General features: G+C 35.9%; 1 protein-coding gene across 1 annotated transcript in view; it reads left to right on the forward strand.

Moving 5' to 3' along the window:
* Nucleotides 1-19,645, forward strand: part of TRABD2B (TraB domain containing 2B) — a 232,199-nt gene that overhangs the window by 203,230 nt on the left and 9,324 nt on the right. Inside the window, exon 5 of the mRNA XM_039320030.1 lies at nt 14,326-14,416. Within this exon, the coding sequence (XP_039175964.1) occupies nt 14,326-14,416 (91 nt within the window). The remainder of the gene's footprint in view (nt 1-14,325; nt 14,417-19,645) is intronic.

Genomic DNA, 19,645 nt, shown 5'->3' on the forward strand with positions numbered 1-19,645 from the left:
CCATCCAGAACATGAAAATAGCATACAGTCTTTTGTAAAGATGCTGTATATATAAAGATGCTGTATATATAAAGAATACAGTATAAGGGCTTCTTGTAAAGTTAATAATTTACAATTGATGAATAAAAAGAGACCAACTAGAAGATTACCAATAAATCTATCAATAAATGAAAAAGAATGTAGATTTAAGGTGAGAGCATATAAACAGGCTCTTTGTATAATAATAGAAGAAAATCTACAGAAAAGTTTGTGAAGAAAGAATAGCTGAGAAATTTTGGAAAGTCTTATTTAAAGGAAGACAGTTTTCTAATTCACTTTACCTTAATCTGATTGTTGACCTCTCCCAATTGTTTCACGTACGCTTTTAAAAGATTGGGGAAATAACTGCACTGAAGTACCTAAGGTTAAACTCCCACTAATACCAACTGAAACCACCAACTCTGGAAAGAGCAGAACCACTGGAAAACAATGCTGCCTACCCTATTTGTTGTGTGCAGTTCCAAAAAAATACAATGGTTATTGAATTTGTTTGTGGTCAGAAGCATTTATGCATATAGGAATAAACTTTTAGGATGCAGTTTACTTGAGGTGCATATTTAATTTTTATTAATTATGCTTGAACTTCCACTCTCCATGGCATTTAATATTTGAGAATTCATTTTAAAACAATCATTTTCCTTGAGAGAGTATTTTTATTGCATAAAGTTCAAAATCAGATTAAAAATAGTAATCACTTTGTACGACTTATCTGAATATTACAGCCATATGTCCTGAAATGTGTGTACAACAAATTGGTTGTAAGTAAGAGGATAAAACTCTATAAACCAGGAGTTCATCATCACATCTTCTGGACTACTACTACTACTACTACTTCTTCTTCTTCTTCTTCTTCTTCTTCTTCTTCTTCTTCTTCTTCTTCTTCTTCTTCTTCTTCTTCTTCTTCTTCTTCTTATTCTTATTCTTCTTCTTCTTCTTCTTCTTCTTCTTCTTCTTCTTCTTCTTCTTCTTCTTCTTCTTCTTCTTCTTCTTCTTCTTCTTCTTCTTCTTCTTCTTCTTCTTCTTCTTCTTCTTCTCCTCCTCCTCCTTCTCCTCCTCCTCCTTCTTCTTCTTCTTCTTCCTTCTCTTCTTCCTCCTCCTCCTTTTTATTCTTCTCTTCCTCCACCTCCCTCTCCCTCTTCTTCTTCTTCCTCCCATGGAGACAACTCGGTATTTTTCATTTTTCACAGAATTTGTACATTTGTGGATTCTTCATTCATATTAGTTTTATAACTATTGGGATAATTTGCAGTCGAGTTGTGGCAACTAGACTTTTTTTGGGGGGGGTTGGGATGTTTCACTGCCCATCCAAGCAACTTCTTCAGTATGAATAAGTTGGCTAGGGGAATGCGAGTAGGCAGGGAGTTATTAGAATGTGGCAATTTTTAAAATTCTTAGGATTATTCCTGCACCAACCTCAGGGTTTCGTCCCCAAAGTATATTAGTATAGGAAACTATTAGGTTATTTTTAAAAACAAAGAAAGAAACTTGTCTCCATGTAAAAGCTTTTCATTAAAAACTTGGCTATAGGAAAGCAGTAGGGAGGCTGGATGCAATGTACTAAATAGATGCCAAAACATTTCTATAAGGAAAGAGATAAGGATGGTCAACTAAGCTGTAACAAATGGACTTTGTACAAAGAGTTGAATTCTTTTTATGAAATTGCCAAAATAATCCATAAGGCAAGTGGTGATTATTTGCTCCATCAGATGATATGAATCACATCCAGAAACAGCAGCCAGTTATTTTGAAAGACTCTGTGAAATAAAATTAAATATATATATATATATTTTCTGTAGTGCATCAAGAAAACAAATTTGTCTCCTTGTGGTGTCTCGTTACGTTTTGTGCCTATTGTGACATTCTTTGGAGAGTTTGTATAACTAAGAGTAGCTTTTAAGCAACTAAAACAAATAAACAAAAGTGGCTTGAAAGCACAGCTGCTTGCATTATATGTCATTACATATATCTGCTTTGTCTTCCAGTACAATATCATTTCACAATTAATAATGGAAGAAAAATCTGTTAATGATATTTTTTCATCAAAATCTTGTGATTTTTTTCTCTCTGTTTTGTTTTTTTAAAAAAAAAAAAAAAAAAAGCTTTTCCATAGTATGGATGGTAACAGAAAAGTGTGTTCTTCTAGTCCAGGTGTAGGCAATCTTGGCTCTTTTATGACTCATGGACTTCAACTCACGGCTCAGGAATTCTGGGAATTGAAGTCCACGAGTCATAAAAGAGCCAAGGTTGCCTACCCCTGTTCTAGTCCATTGTTCTCAGCAACAAAGATTAATAGAAATTAACATACATTTAAGAAAGTGCACAGCATTTGGCATATTATTTGGGGGGGGGACTATTTTGAGCCTACATTAGAGGCTAGCAAGAAGTAAGGCAAATTGATCCAGTTTGGAGTTCAAGGAATGAACTTCTTGTTCCTCTAATGGAAGTACAACTCTACCCATCTCCGGTTTCCTAATCCATCTGCCATCTTTTGAATGTCCAGAAACACCCTCTTCTTATTAGTATGAGTGTTTGTATAATCCTACTCTTATGACAGTAATTGAATTTCATCTGGTTTTTGCAGTGGGTATTCAGATGCAAAGTCCACGTTAGAACCTTCTTTAAAGGCTTTTTGGGGTCAATTCTGACACTTCTCATATTTCTTTTTTAGAATTACTTTCAGTAACTGGTCACATAACTTTATTCTTGTCATACTTCATTCTTATATATATATATTACAGTATATATGTAATATCTCTAGAAAAGAGAAACAAAACATGGTGTACTGAAGTAGTCTCTGATGTTATTTTTTTTAAAGGTATTATTTTCTGATCACAGAACTAGTTGAGGGACAATAAGGAAATGTTATATGTATGACAAAACATTTTTATTAGCAAGAAATTATTTATTCTTTGTCTATTTGAACCTATTCTCTCAAGTCTGTGAAACAGATACTTGAATAGATGGTAAACCTAAATTAAATGCTTTGTACTTCCCTTGTCTTCCATACTGAAATTGATTGCATTCATTTATTGATTATTTAATTCAATCCGAATTCTTCTTTTCTCTTTTTTAGGTGTACGGTATGCCTTCAGATCTCATAATATGCTGAGAAGCTTTAGGCAGCCATGGTCAAATTGCACAGAGTGACTATCTCTTAAGAAAACATTCACCTCGACCATAGGGAAGGCCATGATAATCTGTGCATTTTATAACATCATGGAAGTTAGTCAAGTGATAGTCAAGTGTCTTGCAGAGATGCTGTAGGTTTAAAATATGCTCTAGCATGTTCTAGCCTTTCTCTGTTGTGAATGTCCAACTATCCTAAGGCACAATTGATTTAATTTCTGCCATGTGCCTGGACATTCAGAGATCTCAAATTAGGCTGCACCCAGTTGTCTTTAATCAAGGTATTTACCCTTTTGTTTAGCAGAATGCATCATAGAATGTCTTTGCCCTGCTCTTCACTCTGCTTGCTGTGTGTGGGAATCCAGAATGCCTTGAATGCCTTGTTCCAGTTTTTCAGGTAGCGCTGGTGTTTGGCAAGGTAATTCTTGGTTTGATGTCTTCTGAGATATCAGTCCACAAGTTGTGTTTGAGACTCTTCTTCAAAGTCAGAATCAGAATCTGAGACCTGTGACATGACAGTCGGGTGCAGTGGCATTCTCAGAATGGGTCAGAGCAGTCAAAATTGCAGTTACAACATCACAATTGAAACCTCACCCTTGCACATGTGTGCAAGATGGATAAAAGGAATGGACTTGGATTGCAATACAATGACAATTATCTTGCCTGGGTTTGACTCCCTTGGCTGTGGAAGCAGCTGGTCAGATGGAGCAAGCAGTAATTTTTTAAAAAAAAAATATTAAATATATGGGCCTATTCCTCTCTTTGAAGCAAAATATCAGAAACCATGACAAAAAGACCAAAAAAAGTGAGGGTAGAGGATATTTGTCTTTTTTCAAGGAAAACAAGAAGAGGAATCAAGAGCAGTTGTAAATATTCTTCAAGCCATGCTATAGTAAAAATCTTAAAATCTTCCTTTTTCTGAGAACCTTTTCTTCCCCCTCTCTTTATCTTTCTTACTAATGTTGACATTTTTGACATCCTTAGAAAGCAGGGCTGGTTCTAAAATTGGGTTTCCTATTCCAAAGTCTGAGCTTTCTTTGTGATCTTGGAGCCAGAGCTTGCAAAAATCCTACCATTTCTCTCAAGGATTAAATTACTTGCAATTTAAGTTGGAAATAACTACTCCTGAAATTATTTATGAGTTGAGTTACTGCTTATAGCAGTGATAAACAGTTGGTTGCTTGAATTTCACCAGTGAACCACCAGGGGAGGGACACTGTCTGTCAACACTACATAATAGAAATAAACAATATCACTTATTTCAGCCTGATGCAATTGTACAGAAACAAGAAAAAGAAATGAACTGACATGTTGAAAAAGCAAGTAATAACACATGATACCCCTACTATGTGTGACAAAAAGATACTTTAATAAGTGTTCCTATCAAATATAGGCAAATTAAAAGAATGAGTCAGCATAAAATACTATGATGTTACTTTCAGCTAAAGAGAGCCAGTTTGGTGTAGTGATTAAAAGCACTGGGCTAGAAAATAAGAGACCATAAGTTCTAGTCCTGCCTTAAGCAAGAAGCCAACTGGGTGACCCTGAGCTAGTCTCTCTTGCTCAGCTCTAGAAGGAAGCAACGGCTCCCAAATTCTTGCTGAGAAAATGTGTCCAGGAAGTTGCCAAGAGTCAACAATGACTTAAAGACATGTGTGTCTAACACACACACACACACACACACACACTGTCTGATACTATTGAGAATTTCAGAGTTACTGATTTGGAATAACAATTATCTAACAATGACAAAATGCTGTAACCTCTTGAAAAGAGTAACTGTCAAGCACAGGAAATCAGGAGTCCAGGCAGTTCAAGGTTTATTGTAGGCTAAAGCTCTCTACAAGAATCAATTGCTAATGGTCAAAGCAAATTGGTGGTAGATAAGAGTCAATGGAATTCAGGATTGGCTGGACTTAGATCTCTTGTGGGCACGAAGGGTCTCGAAACTGATGACGCGTTTGACCCCTTCCTCGGGCTTAGCCTGGTCATCTCCTACAGTAACTAAAATTCTGAGAATCTCATACTGGATTAAAAGCTTAGAATATGTAGCACAAAAAAATGAAATCTAAATAAAAACTATTATTAAAAAACCCACTACCAAGATCACTGAAAAATAGTCTGTTTCTAATATTTTCTGCCATGAAAGTCTTTAGTATCTGATACAATTGTTTTCTTTTTCTGCTTCTTCCCATTTTTAAACTTGAGAATAAATAGTTATTTTTTAAAAAGTAAGAATGATTGGGTATAATCTTAGCGCTGTCCCCCAGACTGAGAGCAATTTATTTGATTACATTTGACACACATTTCTTATTTAGCTGCATCAATCATGGCACATCCAAGTTGAATTCACACATGCCAAACTATGCAGGTGTGATGCCTAGCTATCAAAACAAAGTTGCTGGACATGAATTTAAATGCTAATTTACTATATCTGAAGATATGTAGCTGGATGAAATTTAGAACTGTTGTATTCATCTTCACATTTTGCAGCTTGCCATAATACCATTGCTTGACCGCTAATCTTATAAAGTTGAACAAATGAAGCCACTTACTATTCAAAGTGCCAGCTTCACACTTGCTTGAAATTGGATCAATTCTGGAATGGGACAACTAACAGATGGACAGTTCCCTGCTTCAAGAATTTGTCTGACAATTCTACATAAAAGGTGAATCATAGAACAAATCAAGGGATTTGGACAGAATGGGACAAATCTGCAAGTTGCTTAATGCAGAGTTGTGATCAAAGAGAGGGGGTGAACATAACTCTGAGCTCATCATTGTGCAGATTTTGTAACCATCCCCGCCCATTGTGTTGTTAATCATCTTATGTCTGATGTTTTGTAACTGTCTTGCCCCTGGAATAGAAATATCTATTTCCGATTTTAGATGTAATTCCCCCTCACCTAAATTATTAACAGACATGCTAATACTACCTCAGGTTTCTTAGACATGGTCAAAGCATCCAGTGCATACTGACAAATTAAAACATACTTGAACTGATTATACTGACACTTTGAAATCAAGAAAATATTTTAAATAATCATTATAGAGCAATTAAATTTAAATATTCTGGATTCTGTCCACAGTTTTGCCCCATGTTTTGAAAGTAGAACTTTACCATAAAGTTAAATAGTCATGAGCACAGACCAAAATCCAGTCTATGAACCAGCCAGGGGCTGTTGTTTCCAAGCATGATAGAAATAAATAAACACTTTCCAATAAAAGCTAGAAGAGCTGATATTCTGTTGAATGTTCATTCTTCATGGATGTAGTGTATAAAATATAAGCCTAACTATAGTTTTGAAAATCTTGTAAATTGAAACCATCACCCTCTAAAGATGATTTCTATTTAGCTAAAGAAATCCTGAGTGGTCTATTTTCTATGCAAATTTCTTCAATAACATATCTATTCAAATATTTTTTTATTTTGTATTAACATTGGAATGCCTCTTAGTACATAAATGAATCTTGGAGTGGTATTCATTGAAATAACATTACTTTTATCCCACCAACTTAATGGAATTAATGGAATCTATTGTTATCTAAAACAACATTCTCTAAAAATTGAAACCTATTAAATTTCACATATTTAGATTTTTTTTAGGGATATAAAGTCTTATATACTTAATATAATATATAGCTATCTGTGTCACTCATGACTCAAAAATATTATCAATAGTTGGCCATTGCTATTTTCATTATTTGATCAAACTGCACTACTCAGCAGATGTGTTTCATTGTGCTCTGCTCTGTTCTTATGTTATCCTAAAATTTTATATGACTAGAAACAGCCCATACACTTAAACATTTGTTGCTTTATTTGGGTTTTTTATTATTCTTATTTACCTTTCTTTTAAAAAATACTTAAAGCAGGTTATTTAGAAATAAAGTATATTGTCATATTACTTCCTCTTTTGTGTGAGTGATGAAAAGTTTCAGGGCTCTAGTTCTTAGCTGAATTGAAAAGAGATCACTAAAGGCTTACGATGTTTTGTAGTATTTTATTTTATTTACAGGTATGCAGGTTAAACATAGTGGTGACATAGTTTGAACACTTCAAGAGACAGCTAAACCTATAATCACACATCACTTTTCTTGAGAGGAAATTCTGCCTACATCCTTGATTATTCTTTCAGATCCTTTTATTGTTGTAAGAAGGATGATGATACTTTTGGATAAAACTTGAACTAATCCTAAACCATCAGCATCTGAGTATTCTGCAGAAGAAAAATGACAATAACAATAATAGGAATTTAGTAGTTTAACTCGGCTGAAATATTATATGTCCTTACTCTGCTGTGATAGTTGCATTCAAAGAAATTTGACAGTAGAATTCATTACAATACTATTCAGATATACAGTACATTAATTTTCCCCAAGAGCTTGAAAAACAACACTTGAAATTGAGATCCGCACAGCAATTTATACATGTTACGGGCAATAGTACAGTCCCATGTAGCCTGTGGCCTAGCTGTATATTATAATGCAGTTTCCCAACCTTTCAGCTTTGCGGACTGGCACGGGGGGGGGGGGTGAAGAAGGGATAGTTTGTCCACTTCTCACACAAGGAGGGATGCACACGTGCTTGTCCACTTCTTCAGGTGGCCCAGTTTTGAACAGCTCATGGCCCGGAAGTGGACTGTGGCCTGGGGGTTGGTAACTCTGTTATAATGTTCTTCAGATGTTACTTTAAAAGTCTGCCTATCTTCCACTAGTGCAGTGGTTCTCAACCTGTGGGTCGGGACTCCATTTGGGGTTGAACGACCATTTCACAGGGGTCGCCAAACAATGCAGTCTGCCTTTTTTTCCCTTTTCCTTAGCTGTGCTACTCCCTTTTATTCTATTAGCTTTTGAAAGCCAATAGAATAGACTCTCTGGAATAGAGTCTAATTCTATTGGCTTTCAAAAGCCAATAGGAATTGTCCAGGATGTCTCTGCCCTGCTGAGCCTGCCAAAAGTCCCATTCTGCAAACGGTACTGCACCAGCTGAATAATCCTCGACTTACGACCGGTTGGGGGTCGTGGCATTAAAAAGGTTGAGAACACTGCACTAGTGTTTTATGTATGATTTCACCCTCTACCAGAACATCTACAGTGTGGAAGATTTAATATGTTCTGGTATCATCTCCAAGACTTCCCAATAAGCTAAATCCCAATAGCTGAACAAACTTGAAATGCTACTTCTTATGTCTCTCCAGCAAAAGTCCAAGTGGAGCCCATACATTCTAAATATTCTTGCCCTTTTCCAATGGCATCATTATACATAGTCATCATCATATTTTGTGGGGTATAACTTTTTTGTTTGCCCCTTTTTTATTTTATGGTTGATTCTATTGACCATGGTATCCTCCTGGTCGAACAATCAGGGCAATGTTGTAGTGCTTCCAGTTCTACTCAAGTCATTTCAGAAGTGATGCTGAAACACATACTAGTCAGCACCATTATCACAGACCTATGATGTACCATCTCAAGTTCTTTCTCTCCCCTGTAGGGTTTAAGATATTGATAATATTGCTGAGAGGGATGAACTGCTATCAGGATACTTATGATACATTCCCGGTTTTGTTTCTTCTTTTTTGTAAGATTTTATTGATTTTTTTTCTTATATACATATAATAATTTTTCAACCAACGTGCTGTCTGAGTTTGAAAGCGCTAATACATATTTAATTCCTAATCCTTCATTTTTTTCTTCTAGCCATTGATAGAATAAGTCCCAGGTTTGGTAATATTCTATCGGTTTTGTTTCTTCTTATCAGCTAATATCCAGCAAATGGATGCTAAACATTGTCTATGTGAGAGTGAACCATCTGGAATTTTAATCGAGACAATATACAGGAGCTGCTGATCAATAAAAAAAATGGACTTGAGAATGGCCTTCTGTCTATTCTGGAACTCTTCCTAAGCTACTCAGACTGGGAATTGATTATCCATGTGTTTATATGATCAGCTATATTGGTTTTGATCGGATACAACTAGTTACAGCACAACTAGATTATTGGGCTATGCTTTACATGGAGATAGAGTTGAAGAGCATCTAGGGGCTTTAACAGTTGCATTGTGGACAGTAATCATATCACTTATATTGAAATAACTTCTTCAACTGAATTACTTTCCTGTCTCAATTCACAATACTAATATTAATATTTAAAGCCCTAAATAACTCAAGGCATGGCTTTCTAAGTGATCTGTTGCAATATGCTTGGAAATTAAGATCTAAAGGCAAGTTCTACCTGTAAATGCTCACTTGTGTCAAACAAAGGTCATTTGGGTCTTCATATGTGCTACCCTAAATCTGGGAACAACTCTTTAGCGCTAATCCCATTATCTCTCTGCTTTGAAAAAGGATATCAAGTCGTTTTTACAACATGCCTTTCAACCATGCAGTAGATTGCAATTATTGCATGATTTTTAGCTGTATTAGCTGTGTTTATTATTAGCTACTCTGAGTGATATTTTTTTCTCTTTGCTGGAAAGTCAGGAAAAATGGTAATGATAAAATATTGTTAATAATAAAAATAATAGTGTGAATAGTCAGTCATTAGCAGAGTATCAATCTCTATCATCAGTCTTACTTACTGATACCTATCTGAAATGATATGATTGCATGGAGTGTTGAATTACTCACATTATTGTGAATTTCCCTGCAGAATTGACATGGATTTAAAAACCCCACACACCTCCAAAATCATATACCAGTGATGGTGAACCTTTTAGAGATTGAGTGCCCAAACTGCAACCCAAAAGCCACTTATTTATTGCTGGGTGCCAGGTGGGCGTGGCCCACTGTGTGGGTGTGGCTATGGTAGTCATGGCAGACTGGGTGGGTGTGGCCAAGCTGGGCGTGGTCACCTCGATGTTGCTTGTGGGGAGGGATTCCTGTGGGGGATGAACAAGGTTGGGGGGCATCCAGGGGGTCTTTGGCAGGTGGGGTGGTGGGCAGTTGGCTCATCCTGCAGGGTTAGGCAAGGCAAGGCGGGGCAGGGCAGGGGTGCCATTGCTACAGGGCAAGGCGGGGCAGAGGCTGGGGCGGCTGCTGCTTGACACCATCGGCCCCCGCAACAGAAGCCAGCGAGCACATGGGGACCAACAATGTCCGTCAGCAGCCACAGCTTGCCAACCCCTCGACCAGCGCACTCTGAGCTCCGCAGCCTGCTGCCAGCAGTTCAGAGAAGCATAGATGCAGTGGGTCGTGCCCGGAAAAAGGAGAGGATGCGAGGCCAGGAGGGATAGGACGGGGGGGGAGGGAAACCAGCCATGCTGGGATGCATCCGGCCATGTGGGACCTCGGTGAGTTAGCGGGCAGCTGGTTGAAGAGGGACGGTTGCCATCTCTGGGGCATGGCCCGTGTGCCCACAGAGAGGGCTCTGAGTGCTGCCTCTGGCACGCGTGCCATAGGTTCGTCAGCACTGTCATATACTATATAAAGCAAGCCAGTGGATAAATCTGTCTTTCCTCTATCTGATAGAAATGTTGCATTTGCAAAAATTGGTAGAATAGTAATAACATTGAGGGAGTCTACATATCTTACCATTTTTGCTGTTTTCATTGAAAGGCCTTTGTAATGAGTAATGCAAGTATGAATGCAAGTTTATAGTAATGACTATTTGCATAATATTTACACAAAGAGAGAGCACAAACAAATGAGCACAATAGCTTACAATAAACACTGACAATTTGGTACTTTTCAGATGTCTTGGACTTTATTCCCTATTAGTTCCAGACTATAGTCAATACAAATATAAGTTTCTAAAGATCCAATTCCATTCAACAGTCATTTAATTACACCATACCATGGCTAAATTATATCATAAGAAAAAGAAATATTATGAGTCCTTTCAGCTGGTTGGTTCATCAGTCACAAATACTGCAAAAATGTTAACTTTTAAAATGTTAAGACTTCTTTTTCTCAGCAGCGGAGAATTGTATAAGCAGAGGAATTGTGCAATAAGCTGGGCTTGAGTTATGCATGTTTCTTAATTAAATCGTGTAAACATATCAAAATGTCCTGATAAGCAGCCTAGAGCATACACAGTAATATTATGATATCTTTCAGTTAGATGGATATCTCAGCCAATTATATGTGACCTTTCTAAAAATGCAAAACGTGAAGAAGGAACCAAAAAGTGCCAGTAACTATTTTCTACAGAACTTGCTTCTTTCTATTTTATTCCACCTGCTTAACCTGGTCAGCAGTAAATATGTAGCCGTGCTAATTGTTGGAATCTAATGATTGAGACCAACAGGAGCCAGGAATATAGACTCTGCAAAATAAAGAAGCTAAATGCTTCAACACATCTGATTTGTTTTGAGGAAAACAATTGGCCCTTCTTGTATGGATCCTTTACTGACTAATTTTGCAGAAAATAGCTTTGCTAGAATTGTGCATGGGAACAGTTTGACTTTCAGTTGTAGGCAGATAATAACTTGGCAAGGTTGAGAAGGTTTCTCTCTCTCTCTCTCTCTCTCTCTCTCTCTCTCTCTCTCTCTTCCTTTTATAGAGTTTCAAAGACATTATTGGTGGAAGCCTTTTTTAAACGAATTATCTGTTCCTCTTTTGAATAACTTTACTCTTTAATTCCCTGCATCTGTGAATACGTAGCAAGCAAGCAAAGAAGCAAAGACATTTGGAGAGAATCTCCAGAGTCAGATAAAATATAAAACATTTTTTTCAAAGCATCCTTCTTGCCTCTACCACACGCATATTTATATGAGCTCAGATAAATACATTCATCTGAAGTGTTCACCAGGTACACTGAACAACACTGTAGGGTTGTTTGAGGGGTGGGGACTGCCATGTAGTAAGATGAATATATCACTTGAATAGCATCTTTGTGAATGAGAAACTCTGGTTATTGAATTATTTTCAATAATAGTTCTATTTTTTTTCAATTGTTGTATCAAAGTAAAGAACATTTGCATTGTTGTATTTAACTTGATCCATTGTGGAATGTTAATAACTTTTGACTTGATTCTAGTGATTTTTAACTTGACTGTAGTGGTTATTAATGTCTGCTGTAACATTGTACCCGGTTTGGGAAGTAGTAACTGATTCCATGTCCTGAAAGTAATTCAAGTTGGATTATGAAATGAGAAATGATACAATGCTGGAAATTATACTTAAGATTGATAGAATGAATGAGACACACAAAGAATATCAGATGCACAGTATGATGAACAGGTGCTATTAAACTCATATTTTCTTCTTGGGTGGCTCTTAGTTTTCTTGTTGGTAACTGATAAGAAAAATGTGGGATGATCTAATCTTTTTAGTTGTTGTTCTTAGCTGCTATGGTAAGGCAGGACCTGGGACAAATGTGCAGGGTTTTCCTTAGCAAAGCAAGCAAGAAAGAAATGGGTATCTACATTACCATTAGCATAGAAACCTATCTAATTACACCATTGAGCTTCACAGAACATATTCTTACAGAGAATTTAGATTTATATATTAGCAATCCAGTTACTTTGGGGGTATAACTGTAACTGACAATTGTACCTTTCCCAAAATATCTGAAATATATCACAGAGAGAATGTTGTAAGCTGAAGCAGACGAAATACTATCAAGAGCAAGAGTACATATTGACACTTTCCAGCATATAAATATACTGCTGAAGTCAATTTTCAAAATGCTTCTTTAATAAAAACTATCAATATCAGTTCCCATTTGTGATTGCTGAGATTATTAATATATCTTTATGCCACTCTCCTAGAGAACCTAGATATGGTTCTGATAGAAAATTAGACTCTCCTGTAGTTTGCCTTTCATCATATATGGGTTCTGTGCTTTTACTTCAGATGCAATTTTAAAGTCCCCTTTTGAAATTTAGTTGTTACGTTAAACCATCCTCTTTTCCTCCCTTTTCCCACTTTTGGCCATTGATGTAATATAGAGATATAAAACAGAAATATGACCTATTTCAGAAGTAAAAAAATCGCAGTTGGAGTAAGTAATTTTCTTCATTCAGCAGCAATTTTAAAAGCAAAATGCAAATAATTGATTGCTTGTTAGGTTCCTGAGGTTCATTCTTTCATACTGCAAGAAAAGGCAAGGAGCAAATAATCCTCTAATATTTTTATGGAACTGTTGTTTATGAATCGATAAATGCCTTAATAAAAAAAAGAAATGTATTTTCTTGGAAGGAGATTTAAACTGTCTTATAAATTAGCCTCCATAATTAGACCTAAACATTAAGCCCAGCTATAGAAGTTGTTTTGAAGAAAGATTGTGTAGGGAGCTTAAAAAGTTGTTTTTATGTAATTTGTGTACAGTATGTAAATGTGCTATTTAAGATCTTTTATTATACAGATAGTAAAGAATATCTAGATGGTGATTGGTGTGAGATGTATAGAAATGATTGTGGGATTATTCCACCTTGAGCCATTTGGGAGGCTAATGACATGAAACACAGAAGCTGATGCAGTGAATGTAAATCAAATAACTTATATATAACTGTATTTTCCCTGCCCTAAAAAAATTATGAAGTTGAACAAGAATGCATTTTCATTACATGTACCTAGCTTAGGTACATTGAGACAACTGAAGATTCAGCACTGTATATGCCAAAATGCATTGCCCATGTGTTTCAAAAAGTTTCTACATGAAACAATCTAGAATCTTTCTTTCCCAATTTTTGAGAGAAAGGAATATTTGCAAGTCGCAGTCGGAATGCTCGACATCAAGAACTTTTCAATATAGGGATCCAATCACCACATAATGAAGTAGGAAATAGGGAAATAAATAGGAGAATCAAAATGTAGAATGGGGTGGGGTGGGAAGGAGTGGGGTGGGGTGGAGTGGAGTGGAGAGTGGAGTGGAGTGGAGTGGAGTGGAATAGAATAGAATAGAATAGAATAGAATAGAATAGAATAGAATAGAATAGAATAGAATAGAATAGAATGAGTTGGAGGGGTCCTTGGAGGTCTTCTAGTCCAACCCCCTGTACAAGTAAGAAACCCTATACCATTTCAGACAAAATTATTTGATTGGTATTTTTGCTTTATCCACTCCAATACTTTTGGATGCCTTTGTCTATAAATCCAACAATAAATAAAATCCTTATTTTAGAAAAGAATGACTAATCTGAAATTAGAGCATAACTGAGGATGTGCTTCATCGGCTTTTCAAATGACTTCCTGTTATTACTGTTCATCGATTAGGTCATTTCCTGGGCAATAACACCGTTATTGATGTGTTGAGACAAGCAGGATTTGAAGTGGAGCACATACCTGCAGGACAACCAGTAGAAAAGTAAGTTTGATTTCCCTTCATTGATCCTTTTTCATACGCTGATCTAACACTATATTAACACTGTAATAAAGGTATATGATCTGATTTCTCCTTTTCATGTCAATAAGCAACTTTAATTGGCTAGAACTAGCATGAGCAGAAAAATTGTTGTTTTTAATAAGCCATTGACCATAAATATATAGCTTACTATATGAATAAATGTTTTGTTGATGGTTTTATTCTTGTCTTCTTCTCTAAACAAGTTGGTTAATACACCTTAGGTATTTCCATCTTAAATGCAATCTCGATATAACAATAGATGTATATAATCTTAAAATATAAAGCCCAGATTAAATAATACCTTCAAAATGTTCAAAATGCCTGAATGAAAAGATTGTCAGATCAAATGCAAATTCCAAAGAATATAGCTCATTGTTTGGGGCTCTCACAGAAAATTTTCTTTCACATGCTTGATAAGCTGGCCTTTTAAAATGAGGGCATTTTGAAAAAGTCCTTATCCTAAGGACTTAATATTTAAACAGCTGCATAAAGAAGAGCACACAGATAGTAAAGCCTAGTTTAAAGATTGTAAATTGCACTTGGAAAATAATTGACAAAATATGGAATAGTGACATGACAATAGCACCTTTCCAAATGGATCAGCGCTATAAACAATGATTTGTTTTGTTTTGTTTTCCCCAATATGGAAATAAATCTATAGGAGTAATGCTACATTAAAATACAAGGACAATGCCAGCTAAAAATTATAGGACATCTTACATTCCATGTTCAATTTCATAGAGACTGTAGGAAAGATATCAAAAGAAAGAGATTTTTTAATTTTCATATTCAGTTTTGATTTCCATATTCTTGTCTGCTCTGACTGCAGGGGTAGCATTTGATAGACAAAAAGAATATAAGCATGAAGTCAACTTACACATTTATCTCAAATTATTTTTCTCAGTGCCAAGTTCTGTTGAGTACAGATTGTGCTGAAATCTAAATATATATGGTTGATTGTAGAGGTATAATAACCCAATCCAAATGACAATTCAGTTTAAACCTCAGCATACCTGATTATGCACAATACTTTATGCTATAAAATAATATATTCATTTTATTACCATTTATGATTTGCTACATTATTTTCTCCATAGCATTAATTAGCTCTCCATTAATAAATAAAAAAGCTGACCAGTTATAACATTGAAATAAAATATGTTTAAAAATATGAAAGGAATAGTAAAATAATGAAATATGAAGCAGCATAGCATCTAAACAGCAGAAAATTAAAAAGTAGGCTGGACAGATTTGAGAGATTACAGAATAATTTTAATTGTTAAAACAAACTAGAGTTGTGGAAATAAAATGGTGCTTATCTGATTTTAATATCAGAGTCAAGGGAACATCTTTAAAATTGCAGTCTACACTTGGTTGCATGCCAGCACTTCTTCTGGAAAGAGCATCCAAGGACTTCTAAAGCTTCCAGATTTTCAAGACAAGTGAGAAAACCTTGTATCAAGCAGTGAAAGGTCTAAAGATCAAAGCCAATTATTTTGACTTGAGTCCAAAGGACTGGGAATCACGGATGATATTGAAGCAATGGCATCTGTTTATACTCAGGTAGCCCTCAACTTATCACCATTCACTTAGTGACTGTTCAAAATTACAATGACACTGAACAAATGACTTATGACTTGTTTTTCACACTTATGACCATTGACCATTGATCAAAATTCAGATGCTGGGCAACTAGTTCATATTTATGACAGTTGCAATGTCACGTGATCACCTGTTTCTACCTTCTCACAAGCAAAGTCAATGGAGAAGCCAGATCCACTTAACAACCATATGATTCTTAACAACAGCAGTGACAGACTTAAGAACTGTGGCAAGAAAAGTCATAAAATGGGGCAATACTCACTGAACAACCGTCTTGCTTAGCAACAGAAATTTTGGACTTAATTATGGTCGTAAGTCAAGGACAGTTCCAGCTAACGTTTAAACCAATTAAACTTTCTAGGCCAGTTTTAAAAGCAGTTCAATGTATACAGTACATGTACTTCAGGAGTCCAGCTACTGTAGCTGTTGTAGTATGTTTTCAGAAAATGTCAGTCCCTCAAAAAGATTCCAGTAAAGTAGATTTGAATTGTTTTCTTTCACACTGCACTTGTGCCTTCTAGATGGAACACTTCAGTCTTCACTGATGTTCCTCTGAAACAAAGTGATGCTACAGTTTGTACTATCCCAAGTGGTTACAGAGCTTTCAAGCGGTATCATGCGCCTCTAGAGAATGCCAGCTTATCTACAGAAGTCTGTAACTTGTTTGTATTCACTCCTATCTGTCCTACACTCTTTCCACCACCATCACCACCACCTCAATATAGAAAGCTCATCAGTCTAGGAACTTCACATTTACTTAAAGGGTTTCCAAAGCTAATCTATTTAAACTGAACCGCAATGATTCAGAATGTATTGAAATCATTTTAACTAATCACGAAAGCTACTGAAACCCACAATTCACTAGTTCTAATTTTCTGTCTTTACCTTTACCTTTGGCTGGATTCATATGCGGTATTATGCCATATTTCTTTTACATGAGATTTTTAATTTAAACATTAGCCACCAATCCGGCCAATGTGATTTAGCCAACATTCCATGGCTAAAAATTCTAGGTTTATCGTTATATCTGAATGGTAAACCACTGTTTACAGAGATTTTTTTTCAGACTCAGATGTTTGATTCAATATGTGACTTACTGTAATAAAATCAAATGACACCCAATAGCACTGATAGTTTGGGCACTGGGTGGATAATGTGGGTGAAAACAGCTTAAAATACTTGGGGAGTATTGCCTCAAATAATAGGTTTTGGACAAAGAAGTTCTGTGTGATTTTTAATACGTAGACTGATAGTTGTGCCTTTTAAAACAAGGGCAAATGCAGTCCTGATAATTTGACCAATATTATTTTGGACCCTACAGTGAGTTCAGAAGGAGTACAATAAACTGAGGTAGTATATTTGGATTGGCTGCTTCTAGTCAAACAAGAGCACAGCTATTTGTTTGTACCATCTATAGTTTTTAAATTCTCCACAAGGCAAGACTAACATAGAAATTATTTCAGTAGTCTGGATTGGATGAAAATAATACATGTATTACTCAGAATGTCAGGTCAGTTAGGGAAAATTTCTAAAGCCATGCCTGTTGCTAATAGAACTTTTTCTTTCAGTGACAAAGCTGAATGTAGAGAAGCTCCAAAGTGAGAACTTGGGGTTTTGTATTGAAGAAATAGCCCTTTGTAGAACTGGTTGCATGGTGGCCAGACTATTTTACGACCAAAGCATTTACACTTTGTCAGACTGAAAAAGTATAACTTACTGGTGACAGTATAGTTTCAATTTGTGGATCATTTATATACATTTTTATAGCCACCCAGTCAGTACACAGCTCAAGATGGCCTCCATCATCAACTAACAGTAGTGAATTTCATACCAACCACATAATAGAAAAACATGAATAAACCAAAACTGAAACATATGCACACAAAGTGCCAAGACAAACACATCCAGTGGATCCTACTACACCCAGACTCGATGCTTGGGGGGGGAAAAAATAGATTTGTAATGCCTTCTGAAAGCCAGGCCAGAGTGGGGCCAGCCAGAACTGAGGGACAATGCTGTTCCAAGGATAGAGTAATAATAGTGAAAGTACATCGCATGATATTGCCTAAGTGACAGGATTCAGAGCATGCCAATTCGCTTACATCTTAATGAACATGCAGAAATGATTGAAAACAGAGAGTCCCACAATATTCAGAGGATAGATAGATAGATAGATAGATAGATAGATAGATAGATAGATAGATAGATAGATAGATAGATAGATAGATAGATAGATATGAGAGAGGAAGAGAGGGGTAGGTAGGTAGGCAGGCACTCAACTCTTAGTGACCACAGAGATTTTTTTCTAGGAGTATGTTTCCAGTAGCCCTTCAGTTCTTCCAACAGTACATCTATCACAGCTGTAATTTGCTGCTGGTCTTCCTCATCTCTTTCCTTCTACCTTTGTTGACATTACAGCCTTCAGCAGAGAGCTAGGTTTTGGCCTAATTAGAATGCTGGGTTGAGCAGTTCATTGATTGATTTGTTTGTTTTCTTGTCTACTGTGGTATTCTCCAACACCAAAGTTCTAAAGCACCAATACCCTTTGTATACTGTTTCTTCAAAGTCCTTTATCTAAATATATAATATAGTTATATATCCATCCATTCAAAGCTATAAAAACATCTAATGAAAAGAGGCAGTCCTACTCATGTCCAAGAATGTTGTATTTTGTGTAGAAGCTGCCTTGCCATGTCATTAACTACGGTATATCCAATGCACTTAATTTTTATTTGTTCCTGAATATTGCAAGGATAAACGCACAAAAGTGCAAAATAACTAAATGTTAAATTTATAGGTTGATACATTATGGGTTAAGTGGCTGCTTTATATTTGCCATCAATTTCTCCTTGGTGCAGAAACATCTCTAATAAGATAATGCAGCTCAGGATATATTTATAAAGCTGCCATCCAAGGTTCCTTGTCAGTAAATGAATATTTTCAAAGACAAGACAAAACATATCTACTGAAAGAAAACACTTTGAAGCAGAGATGAATAAGTACTAAGGAGCCCAGGCTATTTACAATTTGTGTCAAATTATGTTGAAAATAAATTCCTATATAGTCTCAAAATAACACTTTTAGAAGCATGAGTTTATGACAATAAAAATAATTCCTCATTGTAATCCATATAAAAATGACCTCTTAATAAAAGAGAGAAAGAAATCTTGCTATCAAAATAAAAAAGATATTCGTATTTTAATGGACAGTAATTTCAGGGAACTGGCCCAGCATCTATAGAAGATAATGACTCCTAAATAGTATCTTGAGTTTGTTATTTATTGTATAAATACAATTCTTATACGATTATACTGTGGATATTTGAATATAAGTGGGGAAAGAACTCATTATTGGTAATCCTCAAGTTATGACTACAGTTGAGACCAGAATTTTAATTGTTAAGTGGTGGTTATTAAGTAAATGGTGTCCAATTTTACGAGTTGTTTTAATAGTTCTTAAGTGAATCACTTCAGTTAAGTGAATCCTGTGGTCGTTAAGTGAATCTGACTTTCCCCTTGACTTTGCTTCTCAGAAGCTGGCTGGGAAGGTCACAAATAGTGATCAGGTGAACCCAGGATGCTGCAAGTG

This window comes from Crotalus tigris, unplaced genomic scaffold (genome assembly GCF_016545835.1).
Source record: "Crotalus tigris isolate CLP2741 ecotype Arizona unplaced genomic scaffold, ASM1654583v1 scf7180000023617.9722795, whole genome shotgun sequence".
Classification (NCBI taxonomy): domain Eukaryota; kingdom Metazoa; phylum Chordata; class Lepidosauria; order Squamata; family Viperidae; genus Crotalus; species Crotalus tigris.